We start from the raw sequence: 24,972 nt of genomic DNA, 5'->3' as shown, positions 1-24,972 counted from the left end.
GTGTCAGAAAAATCCTATATATGTGTAAAAAAGTGAGTTTAAGTGAGAATGAAAGCAAAAGTGAGACTGAGTAGAAGAATTGTATGCTGTATGGCACAGATTAATGTTTCTGCCATGTGCTGTGGACCCAGTTGGAAGATGGCAGAATCAGTAATGATAGCCGTGGCAACAGAGTGACTGAACTGACAAAAGTAAAGTGGGAAGTTGAATTTCCGAGTCGCAAGTCCTGATGTTCAACTGAAACGCCCCCATAAGTTGGATTTTCAACTCGGAAATTCGGGGCTCTTCTCTCCAGCCAGAGGTTGTCCGACTTCAGATTATGACATCAATCCAAAGTTGCGATTTACACCATAAACTTTAATGAAAGCTATAGTATATTACAGCGTTTATTAGCACTTCTCTCTGTGTCTCATTAAATCAGTCATGTGGACAGTACTATGTGACTTCTGTCTGGGGACAGGTTGCTGGGGAGTTTGGTTTACCAAATGTCTCACTGGAACGTGGTCAACTCTGGTGTGACATCATTCCCAACTCCAACGCCTGACTTCCGAGGTAAATGGAATGCAGCATAGGAATAGGAAATAGAAATAGATATATATTACAATAAATGAACAATTAGTTTTTGAATTTGTGTAGATTAACAAATATTTTCTTATTTAAAAACTAGGGGGTTCCTCCTTGCTCGCTTCACTTGCCCAACCCCCCCTTGCGTGTGCTATGTGCCAGCCACTTCGTGTCTCTGCCACTCGTGTTGTGAAGAGGGGGGCTGAACGCACCCCAAGGAGATGGGGTCGCTCCTCTGAAACCCCCTCTTAAATGGTGATACAATGGGGAAAAAATACAGTTTTCTGTTTTTATCTCCTCTTTGCTGGATCAGCTGTTGGCTTGCTGCTGCTGCAGCCGTGCCACGTGATCTGCATCTCATGTGGCACTTTGTACATTTAAAAGTCTGTACAGCAGCTGTCCCACTCTTTGTCTTTTATTTCCGGCCCCGGAGGTGGTTAAATCTCTTGGCACAAACTCTCGTCTCACGGGACGCGAGTTTGTGATATTTTTTTAGTTTATAATTTAAAAATGGAATAAGAATCTGAAAATGAAACCACAACACATTAAAGGTCAATAAATTCTGAAAAGAATGATACCAAACATATATATGTCCATCTATCCATCCATCCACTTCCGCTTATCCAAGATCGGGTCACGGGGGCAGCAGCTTGAGCAGAGATACCCAGACTTCCCTCTCCCCGACCACTTCTTCTAGCTCTTCCGGGGGAATCGTGATGTGTTCCCAGGCCAGTTGAGAGACATCGTCCCTCCAGCCTGTCCTGGGTCTTCCCCTGGGCCTCCTCCAGGTTAGACATGCCCGGAACACGTCACCAGGGAGGCGTCTAGGAGGCATCATGAAATGCCGGATGGTGGACCAGAATCTACTCGAAGCCGTCCGAAAGTCGTTCTCCATGGCCTCCCCAAACTCCTCCCACGCCCGAGTTTTTGCCTCGGCAACCACTGAAGCCGCATTCCGCTCGGCCTGCCGGTACCTATCAGCTACCTCCAGAGTTCCACGGGACAAAAGGGTCCTGTTGGACTCCTCCTTCAGCTTGACGGCATCCCTCACTCCCAGTGTCAACCAACTGGTTCGGGGATTGCCACCTCGACAGGCACCCGACCACCTTACGGCCACAGCTCCGGTAAGCCGCCTCAACAATAGAAGCACGGAACATGGCCCATTCAGACTCGATGTCCACCACCTCCCTCGGGATGTGGTTGAAGTTCTGCCGGAGGTGGAAGTTGAAGCTACTTCTAACAGATGACTCTGCCAGATGTTCCCAGCAGACCCTCACAATACGTTTGGGCCTACCAGGCCTGACAGACATCCTCCCCCACCATCGAAGCCTACTCACCACCAGGTGGTGATCAGTTGACAGCTCCGCCCCTCTCTTCACCCGAGTGTCCAAGACATGTGGCCGCAAGTCCGATAACACGACCACAAAGTCGATCATCGAACTGAGGCCTAGAGTGTGCCAAGTGCACATATGGACACCCCTATGCTTGAACATGGTGTTCGTTTTGGACAATCCGTGATGAGCACAGAAGTCCAATATTAAAACGCCACTCGGGTTCAATTTGGGGGGGCCATTCCTCCCAATCATGCCCTTCCAGGTCTCGCTGTCATTGCCCACGTGAGCATTGAAGTCTCCCAGCAGGATGAGGGAGTCCCCAGAAGGTATGACCTCAAGCAACCCCTCCAGGGTCTCCAAAAAGGGTGGGTACTCCAAACTGCTGTTCGGCGCATATGCGCAAACAACATCAAGGAAGATTTGCTGAACCGCTCTTTGTCTCTTAGTTTGAAGTGTAACTCTCATCTTTATGTGGAACTTAAAACATTCAAATAAAATGAATCTGAACCACCACCCCCAGAATTAATTGTATGTAATCAGTAGCCATATTGCCCTTTGTCTCAGCTTGATGTTTTGCAAACTGTAGATGAACAGGAGTCCGGCTATGCATTTTTATTCACATATTTTTATTTGTTATTGGTGCTTCTTCAGTCCCATCTCTATCTCTTATTGCAGTTGTCGAAGAATATTTTCTTCTGAATGCTCCAAAACTTATGCATACACAGCACTGACCTGGATCCTTATGTTTAGTCTGGCATGGAAATAAGAAAAGAGTGAACCAAATACACTGCTCACAAAAATTAAAGGAACACTTTAAAGAAACGCATTAGATACATCAGATCTCAATATGAAATTGGATATCTATACAAATAACGACAGGGCCTTAGGGTCTTAGGAACAAAAGGATGCCAAGTCTTTTAATGGAAATAAAAGTTTTCTGCCTACAGAGGGCTCAATTGTGTAGACACCCTAAAATCAGAGTGAAATGAAGATGTGGCAGGCTAGTCCATTTTTTCAAAAACTTAATTTCTGCTACTCAAAATGCTTTTCAGTATCTTGTGTGGCCCCACGAGCTTGTATGCATGCTTGACAACGCCGGGCATGCTCCTAATGAGACGACGGATGGTGTCTTGTGGCATTTCCTCCCAGATCTGTATGAGGGCATCCCTGAGCTGTTGTACAGTCTGAGGAGCAACCTGGCAGCGCCTAATGGACCGAAACATAATGTCCCACAGATGTTCTGTTGCGTTTAAGTCGGGGGATCGTGAAGGCCATTCAATTGTTTCAATTCCTTCATCCTCTAGGTACTGCCTGCATACTCTTGCCACATGAGGCCGGGCATTGTTGTGCATTAGGAGGAAACCAGGACCTACTGCACCAGCGTAGGGTCTGACAATGGGTTCAAGGATTTCATCTCGATACCTTATGGCAGTCAGAGCACCATTTCCTACGCAGTAGATGTCTGTGCGCCCCTCCATGGATATGCCTCCCCAGACCATCACTGACCCACCACCAAACCTGTCATGTTGAACGACGCTGCAGGCAGCATATCGTTCTCCTTGTCTTCTCCAGACTCTTTCACGCCTATCACAGCTGCTCAGGGTGAACCTGCTCTGTCTGTAAAAGTACAGGGCCAGTGGCGGACTTGCCAATTCTGGTGTTCTTGAGCAAATGCCAGTCGAGCTCCACGGTGCTGGGCAGTGAGCACAGGGCCCACTACAGGATGTCGGGCCCTCAGGCCATCTTCATGAAGTCTGTTCCTGATTGTTTGGGTAGAGACATTCACACCAGTGGCCCTCTGGAGGTCATTCTGTAGGGCACGAGCAGTGCTCAGCCTGTTCCGCCTTGCACAAAGGAGCAGGTATCGGTCCTGCTGATGGGTTGAGGACCTTCTACGGCCCTGTCCAGCTCTCCGAGAATAACAGCCAGTCTCCTGAAATCTCCTCCATATTCTGGAGATTGTGCTGGGAGACACATTAAACCTTCTTGCTGCAACACTTGTGGATGTGCATCCTGGAGAAGTTGGACAACCTGTGTAACTTCTGTAGGGTTAAGGAATCACCTCATACTGCCAGTAGAGATGATTACTCAAGCCAAAACTAGCACGAGTGGAAAACCAGCCAAAAAAGATCAAGAGGGGGAAATTTGAAATGACCTCCACATGTAAAACCAGTCCTGTTTTGAGGGTTTTCTAATTGTTGCCACTTTAGTGCACCTGTCATTAAGTCCATGAACACCAATACAGCTGAAAGTGATTAACAATGACCTCAGCTGCTTAACCAACCAGAAAAGTATCAGACAGGTTTAATTGATTTCATGCCAGGCCCAATAAAAAAGTGTTCCTTTAATTTTTGTGAGCAGTGTATATTCTTCCTTATTAATGTCATGCAGTGTATGGCATAGGTTTATTTATTATCATAAGTGTAGTATATTGGTGCAGTGTATATTAGTAACTATTATACTATAACAGAACCACACACTTTCATTAAGTTTACATATTCAATTAATACAGTGATGTTAAGCCTGACTTGTATTTACAGAGCATTTCATAAAATCTTGACACTGTTCCTTTTTTGTAACATCTGTATTTCTATATCTGCTATATGCCATGTCTAGATGCCTGATAAGCTCTTTACTTTTAGGTTATACACCTGTCACCAGAGACTCCTTTCCCAGTGGCTGAAAGGAAGGGGAACACTCTGTATGCCAAGTTCTCATGGGATGGGAAAAAATTCAAAGCTCTACCAGTAGATGTTTTTCTAAAAGGGGTCAGTTGTATTCGGGGAGACAAGACTTTAGAATCTCCAGGCAAAGTTCCACTAGAAAGACATCAAGCTGTCTCAATCCAAGAAGTGGAGTCCCGCCATTCTGCCTCCAAAAATTCTCATTCGAAGGATCCATCTGCTAGAAAGACTCCTAACAGAAGCAGTACGCCAGGGGCTCGAAAGAAACTCCAGCTCAGCAGTGAGTAGGATTTTTGTTTTCAACTTTAAATACTTAACTGTAAATTTCTAGCAAATACAAGTGGACATTTTTATAAATATTAACTGTTTTTACACTGTGTAATGCGGATTTATCGTAAATATTTAATTGCTTATAAAAGGTGTTTTAAAAATGCAAATGTTTTCTTTCCAAAGGTATGAGTCATGAGTCCATTACCTGGGCATCCTGTGCCACCCAGTGGAACAACTTCGTTTCAATGCTATTTAACTTGTTTTTGTTAAAGCTGATGCGGAGTCATTGTAATATTTCTCTTTTTCAGATAACACAGGGAAATATTACAAATTCGATTTATTTCGACACCAATAGAAATTGTTAAAAGTATTAACTTCATGGGTTTCTTTTCTGTTATTCTATGCCGGGACTGAATTTAGAGAATCATAAAGTTCTTTCATCAGAGTCCTTGCTCAGTAGTGAGCTTTTGTGTTCTGATCAACCACACAGATACCTGCTTTTATTTTTTGTGGTGATATGAAAATTACAAAATTCCTGTTTTAGAATTTTTTTTTTTTAATTACAGAAGAATTGCTGTTGGAAAAACTGCAAAATTTTAATTTACTTAATGCAGTCAATGTAAGTTTGCTAATATTTAGCTTACACCGGAACCAAATTTTGATATCAAAATAGATATTCAAAAAATTGTTAGTTTATAAACTCCTCAAAATAAATGCATAACTTTTAATATTATATATATAATAAATATAAAATAAATAAATATACTTTTGTTTGGACGCGAAAATTTTGCTTTGCATACAACCTTTATTTGGAATACGACTCGCATGCTAGAACTCTGCCCGCCACCCTTGTTTACCTCTCTCAAAACAAAGCCACAACTGCCCACAAGCATCAGTACGGCAGTTGCTAGCATTCAGTGAACAACCCGCGCTATATTTCTGTAAATTTTCACGTGATTTTGTGCTTTTTTGCATAAATTTGAATTGATTGTTGAAAAGTTTGAAGGTGGCATGCGTATCCGGGACTTGGCTGCTGCATACCGTATGCCGAGAACGACGGTATCTATGATTGTGAAAAACGCGTTATTAAAAAGTGAGGTTAAATTTTCATTTATTTCATCTAATTGCTTTTGTATTTATGTATTTTAGTATTAAGCAGTGTTTATATTATTTTATATAACGCCATCAATGTACACTGCTCACAAAAATTAAAGGAACACTTTAAAGAAACACATTGGATACATCAGATCTCAATATGAAGTTGGATATCTATACAAATAACGACAGGGCAATGTCTTAGGAACAAAAGGATGCCAAGTCTTTTAATGGAAATAAAAGTTTTCTGCCTACAGAGGGCTCAATTGTGTAGACACCTTAAAATCAGAGTGAAATGAAGATGTGGCAGGCTAGTCCATTTTTTCAAAAACTTAATTTCTGCTACTCAAAATGCTTTTCAGTATCTTGTGTGGCCCCCACGAGCTTGTATGCATGCTTGACAACGTCGGGGCATGCTCTTAATGAGACGACGGATGGTGTCTTGTGGCATTTCCTCCCAGATCTGTATGAGGGCATCCCTGAGCTGTTGTACAGTCTGAGGAGCAACCTGGCGACGCCTAATGGACCGAAACATAATGTCCCACAGATGTTCTATTGGGTTTAAGTCAGGGGATCGTGAAGGCCATTCAATTGTTTCAATTCCTTCATCCTCCAGGTACTGCCTGCATACTCTTGCCACATGAGGCCGGGCATTGTCGTGCATTAGGAGGAAACCAGGACCTACTGCACCAGCGTAGGGTCTGACAATGGGTCCAAGGATTTCATCCTGATACCTAATGGCAGTCAAGATGCCGTTGTCTAGCCTGTAGAGGTCTGGGAGTCGCTCCATGGATATGCCTCCAAGATCATCACTGACCCACCACCAAACCAGTCATGCTAAACGATGTTACAGGCAGCATAATATTCTCCACGGCTTCTCCTGAGCCTTTCACGCCTTTCACATATACTCAGGGTGAACCTGCTCTCATCTGTGAAAAGCACAGGACGCCAGTGGTGGACCTGCCAATTCTGGTATTCTATGGCAAATGCCAATTGAGCTCCCTGGTGCTGTGCAGTGAGCACAGGGTGCAGTAGACATTTGGGCCCTCAGGCAACCCTCATGAAGTCTGTTTCTGATTGTTTGGTCAGAGACATTCACACCAGTGGCCTGCTGGAGGTCATTTTGTAGGGCTCTGGCAGTGCTCATCCTGTTCCTCCTTGCCCAAAGGAGCAGATACTGGTCCTGCTGATGGGTTATGGACCTTCTATGGCCCTCTCCAGCTCTCCTAGAGTAACTGCTTGTCTCCTAGAATCTCCTCCATGCCCTTGAGACTGTGCAGGAAGACACAGCAAACCTTCTGGCAATGACACGTATTGATGTGCCATCCTGGAGAAGTTGGACTACCTGTGCAACCTCTGTAGGGTCCAGGAATCGCCTCATGCTACCAGTAGTGACACTGACTGTAGCCAAATGCAAAACTAGTGAAGAAACAGTCAGAAAAGATGAGGAGGGAAAAATGTCAGTGGCCTCCACCTGTTAAACCATTCCTGTTTTGGGGGTCATCTCATTGTTGCCCCTCTAGTGCATCTGTTGTTAATTTCATTAACACCACAGCAGCTGAAACTGATTAACAACCCCCTCTGCTACTTAACTGACCAGATTAATATCCCATAAGTTTCATTGACTTTATGCTATACTCTGATTAAAAAGTGTTCCTTTAATTCTTTTGAGCAGTATATAATATGCCAATAACAATAGGATTTTTTTTCATGGGAACGGATTAATCATTTTCCCTTTATTTCTTATGGAAAAAATTTGTAATTCGTTTGGTATACGTCCTGTTAGGTATAAGTCTAAGGATCTGGAATGGATTAAGGATGTATACCAAGGTACCACTGTGTGTGTGTGACACCCCTGGTTTAGACAGTTAGTTAATCAAGTGATAATGACAGAAAATAAAGTACTTTAATTTAGTCGATTTACAGTGTGAAATTTGTTTTAAGAATGTTGTGTTTTTTTTAAATCATACACCGGTTAACTCTTTCCAATCTACCATTTCTTTCTCCTCCCCGTCTCTCCTGAATTACATTATATTTTTCATTTCAGGTCCAGTGAAGTCTCCCAAGTTAACTGGAAAGGAGGTCTTGAAAGAACTCTTCAATGCAGATGGGGTCTTTATCTCCCTGGAGAGCAAGAACTCTAAATTGACAAGAACGAACAGTGTGGCTAGTGCATCTCCAACAAAAGCAAATGAAAATGGATTCAATTTAGACACAATGGAGAGTTCCCCTGTCGGTAAAAAACGAGCCATCCAACCAACAAGTAGGCACTGCTTGATACCTTTAAATGAAGACACCCCAGCCAAGAAAATCCGGAAGAATACCAATGACCAGGAACTCTCAGAGTAGGTGACATACAAAGTAAAGCCTAAATAATCTGTATCTGACACTGAACGCGTGGGAGTAAGGTGTTTTGTAAGTTGTAGAGGCTCCGCTCAAGTTAGATGGTTAGGAGACAAAGTTAGAGAGGTGAGATTGCGTTGGTTTGGACATGTGCAGAGGAGAGATGAGGGGCATATTGGGTGAAGGGTACAAAGGATAGAGCTACCAGGTAAGAGGGAAAGAGGAAGGCCTAAGAGAAGGGTTGTGGATGTGGTGAGAGCGGACATGCAGGTGATGGGGGTAACAGAACAAGATGTCGAGGACAGAAAGATATGGAAGAATATGATCTGCTGTGGTAACCCCTAATGGGAGCAGCTGAAAGAAATGCCATGCTAGTTTTAATTTTATTTTCTCACACATCCTCTCAACACACTGTACAAACAAGTTAATTAAAAATGTGAAAGGTCACAAATCCATTACTTTAGCTGATGCCAAATAAATCCTAAACAACATGTAAGTCAAGGCAAAGTGCAACTGCAGTTTCTGGTCAAGTGAATTGTTCAGGTTACACAGAGTAATGGATAGAGATTGAGCCATTGTTACTTGACTTGAGCGTCTCAGTCAGCCATACTATTGAAAGGGCTGAGAGCTTATAAAGTTGATGGCAATCATGTAAAGTGAAAATGAGTTGCTTTTTTTGGGGGGGCAGTTATTCATTTTCATGACTGTGAGGTAAATTTTTCTATGATAGTTTTATATACTCTTTTGCTTTCAGTATTGGATGATCCTGATACTTTGCTCATTTTGCCTTTTCCTCTCTTATTCCAGGTTAAAATTGCATATATAAAGGTCTATTTTATAAATAATAACTCAGTGTGTTAAGAATGGACTTGACAATGAGCCTGCCATTGTTTAATCAAAATAGTGTGTGGGGTGGTTTTTTTTTTAAAAAAAAAAAAAACAGCGTTTGGCTTCAGATTTCTGGGGAGTGTTCAAGTATATAGAGATCTCAGGAATAAATAATACCATCAACAAATAATATGTGGAATGTCAAAAAATCGGCAAACGTCTCAGTGCATACATACGTGAGTGCGGATAAACCAAATCTCCCGATCCTTCAGTTGCGTGTCTATTGTCATGCCCACTTTATGTATGTCCAGATTTACGAGAGCCAGAAACCTACCTGTCATCCAAACTACCCTAAGTAGTACCTGCATTTGTCACAGAATGCACTTTCGTTTTGGGCAGTTTACTGACTGCAACCAGTCCAGTCTGTCTCAGGAAATTAGACTGGGGGAATGGGGATACAAGCAAAAACAAAAATGCAGAAACACTTGGAAAGTTTAATCCGAATATGTGACCCACCTTCAAAGATGAAACAGGCTTTTAATGACTGGTCGGTTTAGCCAGCTTGAATGCTGATTTTGAGGTGAGTTTATTACTTTGCTGTTGGACCCAGTGGTTTGAATTATCCATGCCACCAACTTTTTTTTTTTTATTTTATTTAAAATCTTCTTCTATAATACGGTACCTTGTCTGTCCAGGATTTTAGATCACCTGTCGCTCGCATACTGTTTGAACTATTGACTTGAAATTTGGTACACATATACTACGTGATGTCTACTATCCACTTACGGGGTGATGATTGACCTCCAAGGTTATCCCTCTTTTTATTTTTATTTTATTGTAGAATCGACTCTTGGCAGTGGCCACCACACGTCTGCCATTCTCATCCCTACCACCTTCGCCGTCACTTCCCCTACCTCTTCATATCTTAAATCATTCTTGAGGCAGATTGAAGACTTTAGTACCAGCTTAAGTGAAAAAAATTAAAGAAAACATACCAAGTAATTGCAACACAAACAGTGACTTAATCAATTTTAACACAAAAAGATGCAGAGAAAGAAGAGAAGCAGCGGGCCGCTAGGGTGGAGAAAAAAAGAGCTGCTCAGGAAGCAGCAAGCGCATCAACCTTTGAGCAAACGAATGATAAACAGAGAAAGAGGAGGAAAACTAAGTCAAGTATATAACGTTCAGTGTGCCGTTACTGGTAAATATATATTATATATGCATATTTATGTAGGTGTGCCTTTACTACTAAAGGCAAGCATATCGGGCTCATTCTGTCTTATGAGCAGGTACCTGACAAAAAAATCTACCTGGTCATAATCAGATTATTTGCAAGTGCTTACAAATTTATTAAAACAACAAAAAAATAAGGTGCACTACCCTGCCTTGATCACCAGCCTGCTCATCCTGTTTTGTGAAAACCTTCTGCTTAGGGTATAGATGTGTGTGCGTGCGTGCGTGTGTGCGTGCATGCTTGTATGTGTGTAATATATAAAATTTTTTTTTTAACCAGGGATCTTTTGGGAATCTCTCCTTTAAATGGTGACGTGCTTGAAGTCTGTTTCCGTACTAGAGCTTCCCAGAAAATCGCAGAGAAAGAAGCTGCTCCCAGAAGAAAGGAGAAAAAGTAAGCATACTGTCTGCTCTTGTTCAAATGTCCCTTTTTGTGTGTGTGTGTGTGAGAGAGAGAGAGCAAGCAAACGTTTTGTCTACAAGGGGCAGTCAAGCTAAAGATAGAAAATAGGATTAATTAGAAAATGGAACACACCTTAACAGACCTGATGTTGTCATTTCTCAGTGTCGTCCCCACCCTTCTCAATGCACTTGCGCCACCTGCCTGGATTCCAGCAGAAAAAAAAGTTTGTCTTGTCCTCACCACCACTCATGCACCCGAGTCGAACACTACATGCCAAGGAGTACTCCTGTCACTAGTTCAAGTTACTGTGACTTGCTGGAGACCAGTGTGAAGCCTGCTATTTGATCCAAGCAGCGAGGACTGCTGTCTCAAGGAGTCCTTTTGCTGCTAGAGGATGACGCACACACTGCTCAGAACACCAAGGCTTGTCTGGAGAAACTGAAGTTTGAGGTACTGCCACACCCTCGTGTTTCGCCAGATTTGGCACCGTGTGATTTCCACCTTTTTTTTTCGACTGTTAAAGAAACATATGGGTGGTCGTCGGCTCAAGACAGATGATGACATGAAGAAAGCGGTGCACGTGTGGTGACGAGGACAAAACAAACCTTTGATTCTGCTGGAATCCAGGCACTGCATTAAGAAGGGTGGGGACTTGTGGTGTTATGGGTCCACAGCTCTCTCAGCAAAGGCCATTTTTATATATATTTTTTATATATATATATATATATATATATATATATATATATATATATATATATCACCGCGAGGGTGTGGTGGCTGTAGCAGATCTCGGGGCGATCTGCGGTGTGGGCGTTTCTCACCTAAGTGCACAGGTGAGAGACTGCCTGCATCCATGATTGTTCCTGAGGCTGCTAATGTGCTGCAGCTGCTATGGCCTCCCTCTCAATATATAGAAGCGTGAGTAGGATAGAAAGGGGAAAGAAAAAAGGAAAGAGAAAAAGAGAAGGAAACGGAGGTTGCAGGAGAAAGCAGGAAGCGAACGGGCAAGTCGGTGCAGGAGAGCAGGATCGCGGTAGCTGAGCAGGCAGCCTGGGTGTTTGGCCGACACCTGGGAGAAGTAGTAGTTGTGGTCGCTCCCGCAGAGTTTGCTTTGGAGTGCGGGAGTGACCAGAAGGTGGGTGACTCTCCGCTTAAGGCCACGGAAGGCAGCCGGAGTCGGGAGTGGTGTCCCCAGTATGAGAGCCTTGATCGCGGGGAAATTCCCAAGTCGCTGTCCGAAGGAGCCGACCGGAGCCAAGGATCGGTGAGGCAATCGTGACTGCAGAAATAGACATTGAGAAGGTCAGCTGCATGTAGGACAACTCCCCCATTGAGAAGTCCAAACGGGAGAAGTAGGAGGCCGCCAGTAGTAGAAACGGGACAGCTTCCAGCATGGTTGTAACCTCGTTGTTTTAAAGGTTGTTTTTCTAATGGATTTTAACCTCCACTTTTTTCACTTTGGATTATTTATTTAATGAAGATTTTTTTGAACTTTTGAATCACTGCACTATTTATTTAAACACTTTTTTGTTTTATTGTTTTAAATAAAAGCACATTGCACTTTGTACATCATCCTCTTGCTTTGTTGTTGCCTCACTGTCTAGCTCCTCGGTAGCATTACCGATGGTGTAGGGTTCAAGGGCTCTCGAACAGCGGATGGGAGCATGGAGCTGAACCCGCATCGTCACAGGACTACATTTGAGAAATTACATTATCCGGTTTGTTAAGGTTCATTTCATTTTCTAACTTTAGCTTGACTGCCCCTCGTATATTGCTGAATCACAATGCTGCTACTATGGGATCCAGTGTGTACACCTGAAGTTAGCCAAATTGCAAAAACAAAATCCATTTACCATGTAAAGGGTTGTGAATGTGTCATAAACACGAAATAAGGAGCCGTGTCTGACCTCTGGAGTTACTTTGGTTTTAAAAGATCGGATGTGGACCACACAACTATTTACTGCAATTGCTGTAGAGCTAAAGTTGTTGCCGGCAGCAATTTGCTGCACCACCTTAGCCGCACACATGCTTTGGAGTACCATGAATGTATGGAACTAAGATTGGCACCCTCCAAATCCTCAGGTAAAACTGAAAAAGCTAGAGGACATTTGAGTCAGATGTTGCTTGTAGACACGTTTGCTAGAGGTACTGCCTGCGACAAAAAAGAGCAAGTGGTGGATCAAGATAACCAACGCCATTACAATCCAGATAGCTAACGTGTCAGTGGACACAGATTAACATTTACAGAAAGTGTAGTTGGTTTACAAAAAATATTCACTATTTATTCCTTTTCTAAGTCATGTTCAGTGCAATACAACTTTTGACAAGCACCTCTGGATATTTGACCAAATCTAAATGCCTCTTTGGATGGTTTAAAATATGTTGTCAACATTTGTTTAAGTTGTTTGCAAAATTTGTTCAATAAGGTTCTATATTTTCACTGCAACTGTCAAGCAATGTGATTCCTTCTCTTCATTAGTTGCCACCCCCTTGAAAACTATCACTTGTATGTTGCCATGCCAACCTGTATTAATACTTGTGTGCACATTAAAATGTTTTTTTGTACAATGTATAATTCTCATGACAGTGGAATAGGTTATTCTTAGCCATTCTACGGCAGTAATTGTAGTGGAAAATGTGGTTAAAATCCATCCATTCATGCATTGGAAAAAAAATACTGTTGTATACCGTGAAACCGGTGTAATTTTGAAAAATACCGTGATATAGAATTTTGGTCATACCGCCCAGCACTATGACTGACATACTGTATCGCCACATCCCTACCCATCCTAGTCATCTTAAAAAATTGACTATAGTTCTTTGTTTTTGTAACGTGCTGTAGATAGATATTACAAGTTTGTGGTGTCGCAGATAGCACCACTTCTAGGAGAATCATTCCAAGAAATGCCTTAAATAAAATATTCTGTTGCGTTTTAGGGACAACTCTGGTGAAGACCGTAGAACTCGGTCAAGTAGAAATGACAAAAAGAACTTTGATAACTCAAAAAAATCGCGTAGTAGTGATGAAGATGACTTGGAGTGTGAAACTAAAGAGAGAAGAAGTAGCAGTTCACCCTCTAAAACACTCAGGAGCTCTCGGAAATCTTCAGCACAGAAATCAAGCACAACGCCAAACAAAACGGTATGGTATACTTTTGGGGTGGTGAGCTTCAAGTGCACCCCCTTTGTGCTCTTGTGTTTTCTGTTACTTGCTTTTCTTAGTAATTCAAGGGTATACAACCAGCATACCGCACTTTAAATATTTAATGTGAACCAGTTAATTAGCTTTCTTTTTGTGTCTAGTTGTGTAAAATGTTACTTTTTAAGCTGCTTGTTTGAAATGTTTATTAATCATGATGAAAATAACTACAAGTTATTGTGTTAAAGTTTAAAAAAAAAAAAAACCTTAAGACTGTAAATGTAAAAGCACAATCGCAGGATTCAATACAAAAATTATATGCTGTGTGAAGCAGCACACAATTCTTCCATTCCTACAGTAATATTAGTTGGATTAACTGCAGTTTGATAGTAAATTCATCTATAAAGGCCTCATTATTGAAGGCTGAAGGGTCCTTCCTTTGCAGTAAATGTGCACTTTCTTGACATGCTTAGATTACAGGATTCAGAAATTTCAAAATCATCAAGCTGTACCTTATCCTTTGTGATGATGATGATGATAATTAACTGACTTACTATACTTTGCAGTTTTTTTTCACATCCAAGACATTTTTTTTCACAATGCCTTCTACCATTTTCTAGAGGATTTTGTTTTTCACATTTTTATATGTTAGTGCAAAAATTGTGACTAGCTCTTTGTCGATTTAGTTATTAAAATTTGTGTCGGTAGTCTATCTGCTTTGTTGCATCAACCAAATAAACAGTGTTAAATTGGAAGATTCTGTAAAAAATAACTCCGTGCTTGTCATGGTGGGCAATGACACGAAGTAATTTACATTAACAATGCACCACAAGTTTCTCAAAGGCCTGTTATTGCTATTGGGACACACAGGTGGATTAATCGGCATGCTTCAACTTTCACAACATGTGTATGATAGCAAGAAGATTTATGCTTTCAAGCAAAGTTTCTAAACACTTAGGTCATACTGTCTGCTCATTTTACAATGCTGAAAGGAAAAATCAACTTTGCTCAATTTTTTAAATGCATTTCCTTCAACTCATTCAACAGCCAATTCCAAGAACCCCACAGGGATCTTACTGTGCCACTCCTAGCAGGTCTGCAAGATCCCAGGCCTCCAGGAAACTCAGAAGTCTTTCAGAGGAGACAAGGGCCTGGTAAGAAAATATATTTTATCAAATTCTGGAAGTGGATTATGATTAATCGGTGTAATATTGGCATTTTACAGTAGTGTTTATCTTTTTATATAATCGGCTAGTTATGGGTGTGAAAATGTAATAGCATATATACCAAGGTTATTACAGTTTTGCCTCTTTATATTAGTTTTTATTTGTATATTTTTTCTGACCTTACTTGAAAATTCAGTTTAGTTTTTAGTTTTCCTTCGTGTAGTTTTAGTTTACTTTTATTTTTATATATATATTAGTTTCAGTTTTTGTTTTGTAATTATAGTATGGTTAAAGAGCTACTATGGAGTTTAGTTTTTGTGTCACAATGAAACAGAACTATACACTTAACGGGTTTGGATAGAATATGAGTTTGTTAGTGGAAGCTTACTACACTACACGACACGCATTACTATTTGGTTTTGTTTTTGTCTGATAAAAGCAAGCATAATCAAAACCAGATACTGAATATGAACAATTTTACACAATTTTATAATTTTTAAAATATTTTCTACTTCATTTGTGCTGAACAAATCTGCGCTGACTGTCTGCACTTTTTTTTCTTATCCTTTTATTGCCCAGAATGGGCCAATTTGTAACGAACTTTAGGTGAATTTTAAGGTGTGAGGGTTTTTTTTACTCTAAATGTCTACAGCACACAACATATTCCGCTTCAAGACAATGTGCTTATAATGAATGCCTTCAATATTTCATTCAAAAATCTCAAACACTAGGCTGTATTTTTTTCTACCAGCCATATTGATCTCTGATTCCATCTCAGGCACAAACAATTTATAGACAGAATTTTGCACCTGCAGGCCTGGAAAGATCTAAAAAAAATAAGAAAATAGATTCTGCTGTGTTCTGACAGGTGTGACCATGAACATCACGGGGTTAGGGAAGAACAAAGCTCTTAGGCTCAAATGAGTGTGCAGACCCCACCTAGCTGTATTGAGGGAAACAAAGAAAAACAAGCATGTAGTGTCAAGGTTAGGGACAGTGAGACCTGAATAGCCCATGCATAAGAACAGTAAACCTATAATGAGCAGAGCAAGAGCAGGTAATAGGAGTATGGACAGGCACAAAATGACTGAGACAGCATCTGAGATTAGGAACAGTATATACATTATCTAAACCTGCTTATCCAGAGAAGGAAAAATCCCTGGTATGCAATATGTATGATATGGCTGATGTTAAGAACAAAAATATGATATTTCAACTGATATGAGAGAGAAACAAATGGGGAAAGATATTTTAAAGCATAATTCTGCTACTGGATTATTTTCACAATATCAGGTATTTTGAGCTGTAAATATTAACTGAAAAAAATAAATTAATTTAGAATAAATACAAAAACAAATTAGTATGTTATCTTTTCACCACTTGGCAAACTCTCTTTGCCTACCTACCTGTAGTTCAGTAGAGACATTGCCGACTCGGGAATTTTGCAAGGTTTTTAAAGCTTCGTTGTTAAATTACGTTTTTTAAAGCAAAAAAGATTGGTCAGCAACAATATGCTTATCTTATATGATGACCTTGTCAGTCTCTCAATCAGTGCTGTTTTATTTTCAAAAATCGGGAGTGGTCTCCCCTAGCCTTTCTCGTGTACTCAAATATGGGGATGGATATTTGAGGAGTAATCCGCAAGACAATTATGCACATTAAAGAACCATCAACAACAAACAACAACAAATCAAATTAATATACTGAACAATTATTATAAAAGTAGAGTTGAATAAATCCTACTCTGCAGCTGCATGAATAAAAAAAAATCGAGTATGTGTTCAGGTAAAGTACCACTTTCGATTAATGGATTTGGCCCAAAGGTTAATACAGATCTACAGTTTTGGTGTAACAACCACATGCCAAATTTCATCCATCTATCTAGTTGTGTTTTTGAGATATTGTGTTATATATACACACACACACACACAGACATAATTCCACAAAATGGTATTTTCGGACTCGGGGAGGTCTAAAACGTCAAGATTCATCAAAATGTCAAGGTCGAATTTTTTTAATGATTACAATACTTTCTGTATACTTCGAGTGTGAAGTGGCATGCACCTGAGAAACAAACTGAAACGTTACTCACTCGTGATTTTTCTGTCCATATGGTAAAGTTTTTGTTGAGCAGCACATTCCGATTTCAGGCGTTTTGAATTGCATCTTGATTCACAACAAGTGCAAAGAAAGGCAGCATGTAAATCGTTTTCTATTCCACACGCTTTACAAGCATATTCAGCTTGCTCTGTCACTGCAAATGCTGTTTGAACACCCGCCTTCCTTGACCAGCCGCCATTCACTGGATGAATAAATGCGGGCGGCTTGAAGTGGATGTCTTTCAGTTTTAGAGTTAAATGTTGTTATAAGAGTTAAAAATTAACAGCAAGAAAATTAAATCAAAAACTAAAATTGTTTGGTTAATTATTTTATTTCAGTTAGTCTTTCCAGCTACTTTAATAGTTTCGTTTAGTTTTAGTTTTTCATTTCAGTTTTGTTAATTTTATTTGTTTATAAAAAAGTGTTTTTTAAATAATAGTTTCCGTTTTGATATTAGTTTTAGTTAACTATAATAAGCTTCATATATACTCGCGGATAAGTCGGGACTTGATTTTACTGTATAATTTCCTGTATTTTTTTATAATGTCGGTCGTATAAATCGAATGCGGAAAACTCATGCTATTGGTCCAAGAAATTGATATGCTAATGCCCCCCTGAGAGAGTAACCACGGAGCACACAGCCTTTTTTCTTCCTATGTGGGTGCGGCAGTACGCTGTATCATCTCTCTCTCTCTCTCTCTCTCTACGTGACCACACGGTAATACCCGTACTATTCCAAAGCGACGTTTGCTCTGATTTGTTTTTTGTATCCCACACCATCATACACCTTTATCGTGAGAGCATCCCTTATCTACAATAGAGTGTTTGATCAGAAGAAAATGTGAAGCTGGTTTTAAATTAAATGTCATTGAAGTGCCGAAAGAAATTGGTAACTGCGCTGCTGCAACAAAATTTGATGCGTCTGAGAAACTGATGTTTTTATTAACATCAAGTATTGCATTTTTGAACAGGCGTATAAGTTGTTTTCTGGTTTTTTTTTGGGTTTCAAGACCGACTTATACATAAGTATATAAGGCAAACCTGTTTTATTGCTTAAAAAAAAAAAAGTTTTCCCATCTGTCCTTCGTTGTCTGACATCACAAATTGTGACATCAAACCAGTGCATGTCAATCAATAGAATAATCCCAGTTACAATGTACTAAATCTTTGAAACCTAATTCTACTACCTTACAGTTGTCTACATTAATCTTTATTTTATACTAGCCGTGTAAGCCCGTGCTGTAAAAAGCCAGGACTCCTAAAAACCAAGGATTCTGGCACTTCAATCAGTCAATCGTATTGATTGTGCATTAGCGGCTAAGCAGGGTTATCCTTCCTCGGCGGTTTAGTTTTGGCGGCATGTTTAGCCGCTGATAGACAATGGACGGGAGCAAGTTTCTCCCTCCTTGGAGGTTTTGTTTTGCTAATGTGCTCGCCTCGCTTGTGTATTAGCGGCTAAGCAAGTTTCTCTTTTCTCGTTGGTTTCACTTTGGCGACATTCGCTTTCTTTGAGCTTCATGCTGTAGCCTCACACTTCCGTGGCTGGATAGACACACACACACTTCCACACGTAGACGTATATATATAAGAAGGCTATTCTATTGTAAAGAGTTAAGTTCAGTGCATGAAAATAATAGCTTGTATTACGGTTCTGCTTCCATTTACAGCATATTACTTTGAATTCGAGGAATAGTATGAGCCTGTAGTGTTTAATTTACAAGAAATTAGGGTTTCCTCAGCCAGAAAAGGGTGGAGTGCCCTCTCAGGGTTGGGGGAAAGATCCTGCCCCAAGTGGAGGAGTTCAAGTATCTTGGGGTCTTGTTCACGAGTGAGGGAAGAATGGACCGTGAGATTGACAGGTGGATAGGTGCGGCATCTGCAGTGATGTGGGCTCTGCATTGGTCTGTCATGGTGAAAAAAGAGCTGAGCCGTAAGGTGAAGCTCTCAATTTACCAGTCGATCTACATTCCTACCCTCACCTATGGTCATGAGCTATGGGTAGTGACCGAAAGAACGAGATCGCGAATACAAGCGGCTGAAATGAGTTTCCTCCGCAGGGTGTCTGGGCTTTCTCTTAAAGATAAGGTGAGAAGCTCAGTCATCCGGGAGGGGCTCGGAGTAGAGCCGCTGCTCCTCCGCATCGAGAGCAGTCCGATGAGGTGGCTCGGGCATCTGATCAGGATGCCTCCCTGGTGAGGTGTTCCAGGCATGTCCAACCGGGAGGAGGCCCCGGGGAAGACCCAGGACACGCTGGAGGGACTACGTCTCCCGGCTGGCCTGGGAATGCCTTGGGATTCTCCCAAAAGAGCTGGAAGAAGTGGCCAGGAGAGGGAAGTCTGGGCTTCTCTGCTTAAGCTGCTGTCCCCGCGACCCAACCCCGGATAAGCGGAAGAGGATGGATGAAATGAATTCAAATACCAAAGTCACACTGCATACTCGATTAACATAGGGATGCAACTTTAAATTAGTCTGAGTAAATCTATCCTGAATTACATCCCCCCCCATCAGGTCAGGTCAACTGAGAAATTTCTTCCCATATAAATGAAATGTTATAGGTAAGGTGGTGTTATCTACGAAGGCGAGTGCTATGCATGTTTATCGTGAACACCTCTCCTTAAATCCTAAACCCCTTTTCACATGAACAGAATCATTTTAATGGGACTATTAGTTTGACTCTTCTTGCACTTAATAACCTTTGGATATGCACATTTCACAGTTGAAGTACATTTGCTACAAGGACTACCTTCAGTTACTTGGTTATCAATAATTCCCTCAGATTTCACCCCGGTATTCACAGCTGAAGCACACTTGCTACAAGAACTACCTTCAATTACTTAACCGTCAGTAGTTCCTTCAGATTTAACCCAGGTATACATGTCACTGTAATCTTTCTGTTGGGAGTGTGCTCTCTCCCTCACCCTGACTAACCCTGTTGAGAAAGGAGCTTGGCTCCTAGCCCCCCGTGGTTTAATACAGAAAACATACAAGCAGGGAATCAGGCTTAAATTGTAATCTTTAAGCAGTGTTTAAATCTTCTTTTTTTGTTTGTTTGTTTTTTTTGGGGGGGGGACAAAGTGGGTGGCAGTGCACACATTTTCATTTGCATTTACTTGCTTGGGAGACACTTTTAACCAAAGTGTCTTATAAAAGAGGTAAGAATAATCAAGTAAAATTAGGCAATGGGCCTGTTCACCAATGTAGTAGTACAGGTCATGAAAGTTGATTGCCACAACTGAAAAAATGTAATAATCTATGATTGTAAATTTATTATTTAACAATCAATAAAGCAATTAAACTTTATGGAAGAGCAAAGCAACCAACCGTATGAAAGACTACAGAGACAGAGTAGGTATATCTTCAATCACACCATTCAGCCTGGTATCTTTTAGATGTTTAGTCATTCCAGGTGGCTCTTTTCATGCATTTCTTGAAATTTCAGCAATAACTTGGAGCATTCTTGATTTGACTCTTCCAACTTTTCTTCTCTCTCTCTCTTTTTTTAATCCACTCATTTGTGTGACCTTCTGCATCTGTTTGCCATTATCTTATATTCATTAAAATATTTTTTTTTTCTAAAATCAACTGCTCTTTAGCTCACACTTTTGATAGCATAAATAGGAGGCTTGTATAACTTAGAAATGGGTTACAAGAAGCACTCTTGTACTGTCATTATTTGCACATTGTGGTACTTTATTTATTACTTACAATCAAACAACATATACCTCATTAGTCAGTCAGTCATCATCTAACCCGCTATATCATGTTGCAGGGGTCTGCTGGAGCCAGTCCCAGCCAGCACAGGGCGCAAGGCAAGAAGAAATCCCGGGCAGGGCGCCAGCCCACCTCAGATATACCTCATTAGCATTCCTAAAATTTTAGACTTGAAATACCACAGAGCTTTTTACACTTTCTGCTTAAACTCCTTATTTAAATATTCCGGTAATTCTTAAGCCAATAGAGTGCTTAATAGACATGGTGTATTGTTGCATTAGCCAAGTGACATAACGGACGGTTTTATCATAGAAAAGGATTAAAGTGTCCTTGTAAACATTCCTTGTAATATTTAAAAAGTGTAAGATCTGCTTCTTCCTCTAACAACGCAGTATTTGAACCCCAGGTAAAGAAAACCCACAGTTTATCTTCAACAGCTGGACAGTGTATACCTTTCCAGTCTGGCATTAAAATACTTGTATACTGCAGTCTTAAGCACTTATTTTTCTTTTTGGGAGGCAAGGAGTACGATTTTTGGAATATTATCATTAATTACATAGACACTGTAGTATATCTTTTGGTTTTATATGTTCATATTTTTCTAGGTAGGTTTAATTGTTTACCAAATCCCAACACCATACTGACAGACTCCTTTCCACTATGGATGGCGTGCAAAGTAATTGGCTTTAAGAATTTGGAATCCTCTTCTCCTGTTTGGACTGGAGTTAAAAATCGGGGATGTTGCTGATCAGGACTCATTTCTAAGTAATGTTTGAAACACAATGGTATCATATTTTTATACTTTTTCTCTAATAGTAGTGAAGACTATGGTGAGAGCAATGCTGAGATAAAGAGCACGTCTCAGACTCCCCGTTCCAGACGAAAGTGTGCATTGGTATCCTCTGCTCGTACCCAGCAGCAGCTGTAAGTGTGTTGTAGTAGCTTTTATATCTTAAGCAATAAGATCTCATAGTAGCTTTTGTATCGAAGGGTGTGGTATTTCTTTTTTGCTTTGTTACCTATGTTCTGCACAGAAAATTCTCTTAGAAAACATTATGAAGAATAATTTAAAGTTTAAAGTCTTTTTAAGGAGCGTGCTGTGATGGCGTTTCAACACATTCAGAATAAAAGTCAAAAATTTAATTGTTCAGAAAAATGTCGATGCAACAGAGGCATAATCAAAGTACCAATAAAATAGTAATAAACAAAAACTTCAGCCATTATCTGAGCCTCCCTGCCAGGTAGTTTCCCTATCTGTGTTGCTCTTGCAGCTTCCCCATTTCAGAGGTGCCACACTTCCTTTCATTTCTTGATTATCTCACTCTTGCCAACTTGTCTCTTTTTTTCCTTAAATCTTTGCCCTGACTCCAGATTCTTTGAACTTCAGCTCTAAAGACCACTTCAACACCCCCTTCCAGCATTACACTGAGGCCAAGCCGTGGAATCCCTTTAGTCTCTTGCCACTTGATCCCTGCGTTCCTCTTTTGGGACCCCCGATTACTACAGCAGTGCACAGGCTACCTGCAAATTTTTTAATGCTCCTGGGATTGATGAGCTGTGTGGTGTTACCTGACAGACTGGAGGTGTTACTGAAATTTTCTGAGTCTGCTATGGGCTGAGGGTCAGACATCCTTGATCTTTACTACTTCTTTTACCCTTTATTAGCTCTTAGTAGATGGCAGCTGCCATCTAGTATTTTTGCAGAAGTCACTTAAGGTTCCTCCTGGACTGCTAAGATCCATTCTGATGCTGTTTAAGATTTTGTTTCTACTAAAATGGAGTAAATAAACCCTGGCAGTACCCGTCTTCCCACACTGATATTTGAACTTGCACAGTGAAATATTTTAGATGCCAAATTAGAAAATTGTTTTATTCAAGAGGATTAAATCAGAAGTCACAAGGGGCGACTTATTTGATACATCTCATCAACATATGAGATGCAGAAATGTAGGGGAAGCCGGGCACTGGACATCTATAGGTATAAGTTGATGAAGTGAAAGATCTTGATGTAAATGCTACAATGATTTGAAGTCTGATTACTAAAATCAATTGTGTTGTTGCTTGAGTTTAACGCTACTTTGAAGCATCTTTCCGAATCACCTAAAGTAAACTTCGCTATTTTCCATCAAGTCACATTACAACAGGTCTTCAAGTTTAGTGTAATTTCCCAGTTTCAAATTTGTTCATGGCTCTAGACCTTGCCTTTGTGACTTCAGTTTCTCAAGCTTTTTTTTGTGTCGGCCCTGCAGTCGACCTTAGGGGACCTGTCAAGTGGTCTTCACTGTCTTCCTATTCATTAGTTACTGAAATAGGTTTTTAAGAGCATGTAGTAGTAATAATCTGATTTGCCTTTTAGGAACTTCTTAAACAACATGAAGCTTCAGCAAGAGATGGAGAACAGTGACGGTGAAGATAATCCGTATATTCCTGAGAAAGACGTACCTAGCACTGATGAGGAAGAAGAGTTAGATACTGAGATCCGCAGCAGGAGTAGCCACAGTGCAGTGCCCAGAACCCCCAGCTCTGCTCGTAAGCTTTCAGTGCAAACCTCGGCTAAGAAATCCATCAAGACGCCAAGCAAAACAGTGGGTGTTTGAGCTCTTTTGATGACGCTCCTTTATTAAGTAGTGACTCAATTACGGTAGCTTTTTGTGTGCTTTAGCTAATGCTTATTCTGTTGAGGATGTTCCTGAGGTCATGTTATACACAGAAGGATCAAGTGACATGCAGGATAAGAACTGGGAGATTTTGGAACCTTTCATGTTTTTAAAAATCCTCCCTTTTAGTCATTATGGCCAGCCATCTTCTTTTGGTGACCGGGAACAGTGGGATTGTGTATTTGTTTTCTTTTTGTGCTTTGACTTCTAAAACGTCTGTTAGTTTGTGATTCTTTCCCAGTTTTTTACTTCATTTTTCCAAGTAAACTTTCCTTAATTAACAACAAACCCTTTTGTTTCCCAGTCAGCATCCAAAACTCCTCGAACACCACGCCATGCCACACCTAATATTCCCACAAGGTCGCAGCCTGCCAGAAAACCCAGCAATGTGTTGGAAGAAGCCAGAGCCAGGTGAGAGAGTGTCTGCTCAGGGGGGCAGTTCTGAAGGGTTTTAAAATACGAGGAATGCAACTTTGTCTAGTTTCCGTAGTGTAGTGTGCAGTTAACAGTAAGAATACAATTCAAATAATTTTAACAAGGAATAAAGCTGCTGTTAATATTACCTCAATGTTTGTTGTCTCAGTTGGTAGTTTTTGTTTGTATTGCTCCATTTTGATCTTAATTATCTTCATTTTCTATATCTTTGATACAAAGATATTACAGTACTGCTTTGGTTAATAAATTCTTTGACACTCCCTTTATAAAGAAGTTAACATAAAACACACTCTGGCACATTTGCTAGTTCAAATACCTGTCATTTGGAGCACTGGAGTAACTGTGTGGTACAACGCTGGGAAAATTGCATCAAAAAGGAAGGTGACTATGTAGAAAGATGTAATTTTGTTTTTGAAATTCTTAAATTGAGTTTTAAAAACAAAAAAAAAAGTGAGGAAACTTTTTAACGTCCCTCATATGTAGAAACCGATTGTGGGTCTTTGATATTAGCAGAACCGTTTTCGAACCTGCACAGCATCTGTCTGTCATTAGACACATGAAATGTTTTGCATGTTTTGACTACAAAATTTTGAATCTTGTGTGGCTGTATGTTACTGACAACAATTTATATTTGGGGTTCTGGTAAGTTTACTTAAATTGCATTCATTGTCCTTGGGATCACTTGCCATTTTTTAAGCATTTGTAAAACTTGTTTTTTCTGAACTGTGACCACAATAGGGTAATATAGTGGTGGTGGTGGTAGTAGTGGTAGTGTTATTGTCATGCATATGGAGTACAAGGAAGGTCTTAAACTTGCATGGCCAACCATTGTGCAACATATTGCCACTCACTGGTACAATGATGAACTAGAAGGTGTATTTAGTAGAAAACACATACAGTACAGAATGATCTATCAAGAAGTTTTTGTTTTAAAGAGGAGACATCCATCCTTAACAAAAAAGGCTATGTGTTGGGAGTTATGGGATGCAGTTATCTTCTTTCTTATTCTT

The 24,972-nt window shown here is 40.5% G+C and overlaps 1 protein-coding gene across 2 annotated transcripts in view; it reads left to right on the top strand.

Moving 5' to 3' along the window:
• Positions 1 to 24,972, top strand: part of orc1 (origin recognition complex, subunit 1) — a 55,217-nt gene that overhangs the window by 8,259 nt on the left and 21,986 nt on the right. The window contains exons 5-12 of one of the 2 annotated variants that reach the window (XM_039734751.1): positions 4,541 to 4,862; positions 7,995 to 8,292; positions 10,632 to 10,745; positions 13,692 to 13,896; positions 14,941 to 15,047; positions 21,687 to 21,794; positions 23,227 to 23,455; positions 23,832 to 23,938. In XM_039734751.1, the coding sequence (XP_039590685.1) occupies positions 4,541 to 4,862; positions 7,995 to 8,292; positions 10,632 to 10,745; positions 13,692 to 13,896; positions 14,941 to 15,047; positions 21,687 to 21,794; positions 23,227 to 23,455; positions 23,832 to 23,938 (1,490 nt within the window). The remainder of the gene's footprint in view (positions 1 to 4,540; positions 4,863 to 7,994; positions 8,293 to 10,631; positions 10,746 to 13,691; positions 13,897 to 14,940; positions 15,048 to 21,686; positions 21,795 to 23,226; positions 23,456 to 23,831; positions 23,939 to 24,972) is intronic. The other variant, XM_039734752.1, reaches the window with a different exon arrangement.

This window comes from Polypterus senegalus, chromosome 14 (assembly GCF_016835505.1).
Source record: "Polypterus senegalus isolate Bchr_013 chromosome 14, ASM1683550v1, whole genome shotgun sequence".
Taxonomy (NCBI): domain Eukaryota; kingdom Metazoa; phylum Chordata; class Cladistia; order Polypteriformes; family Polypteridae; genus Polypterus; species Polypterus senegalus.
This window is presented reverse-complemented; position numbering and strand designations above follow the sequence as displayed.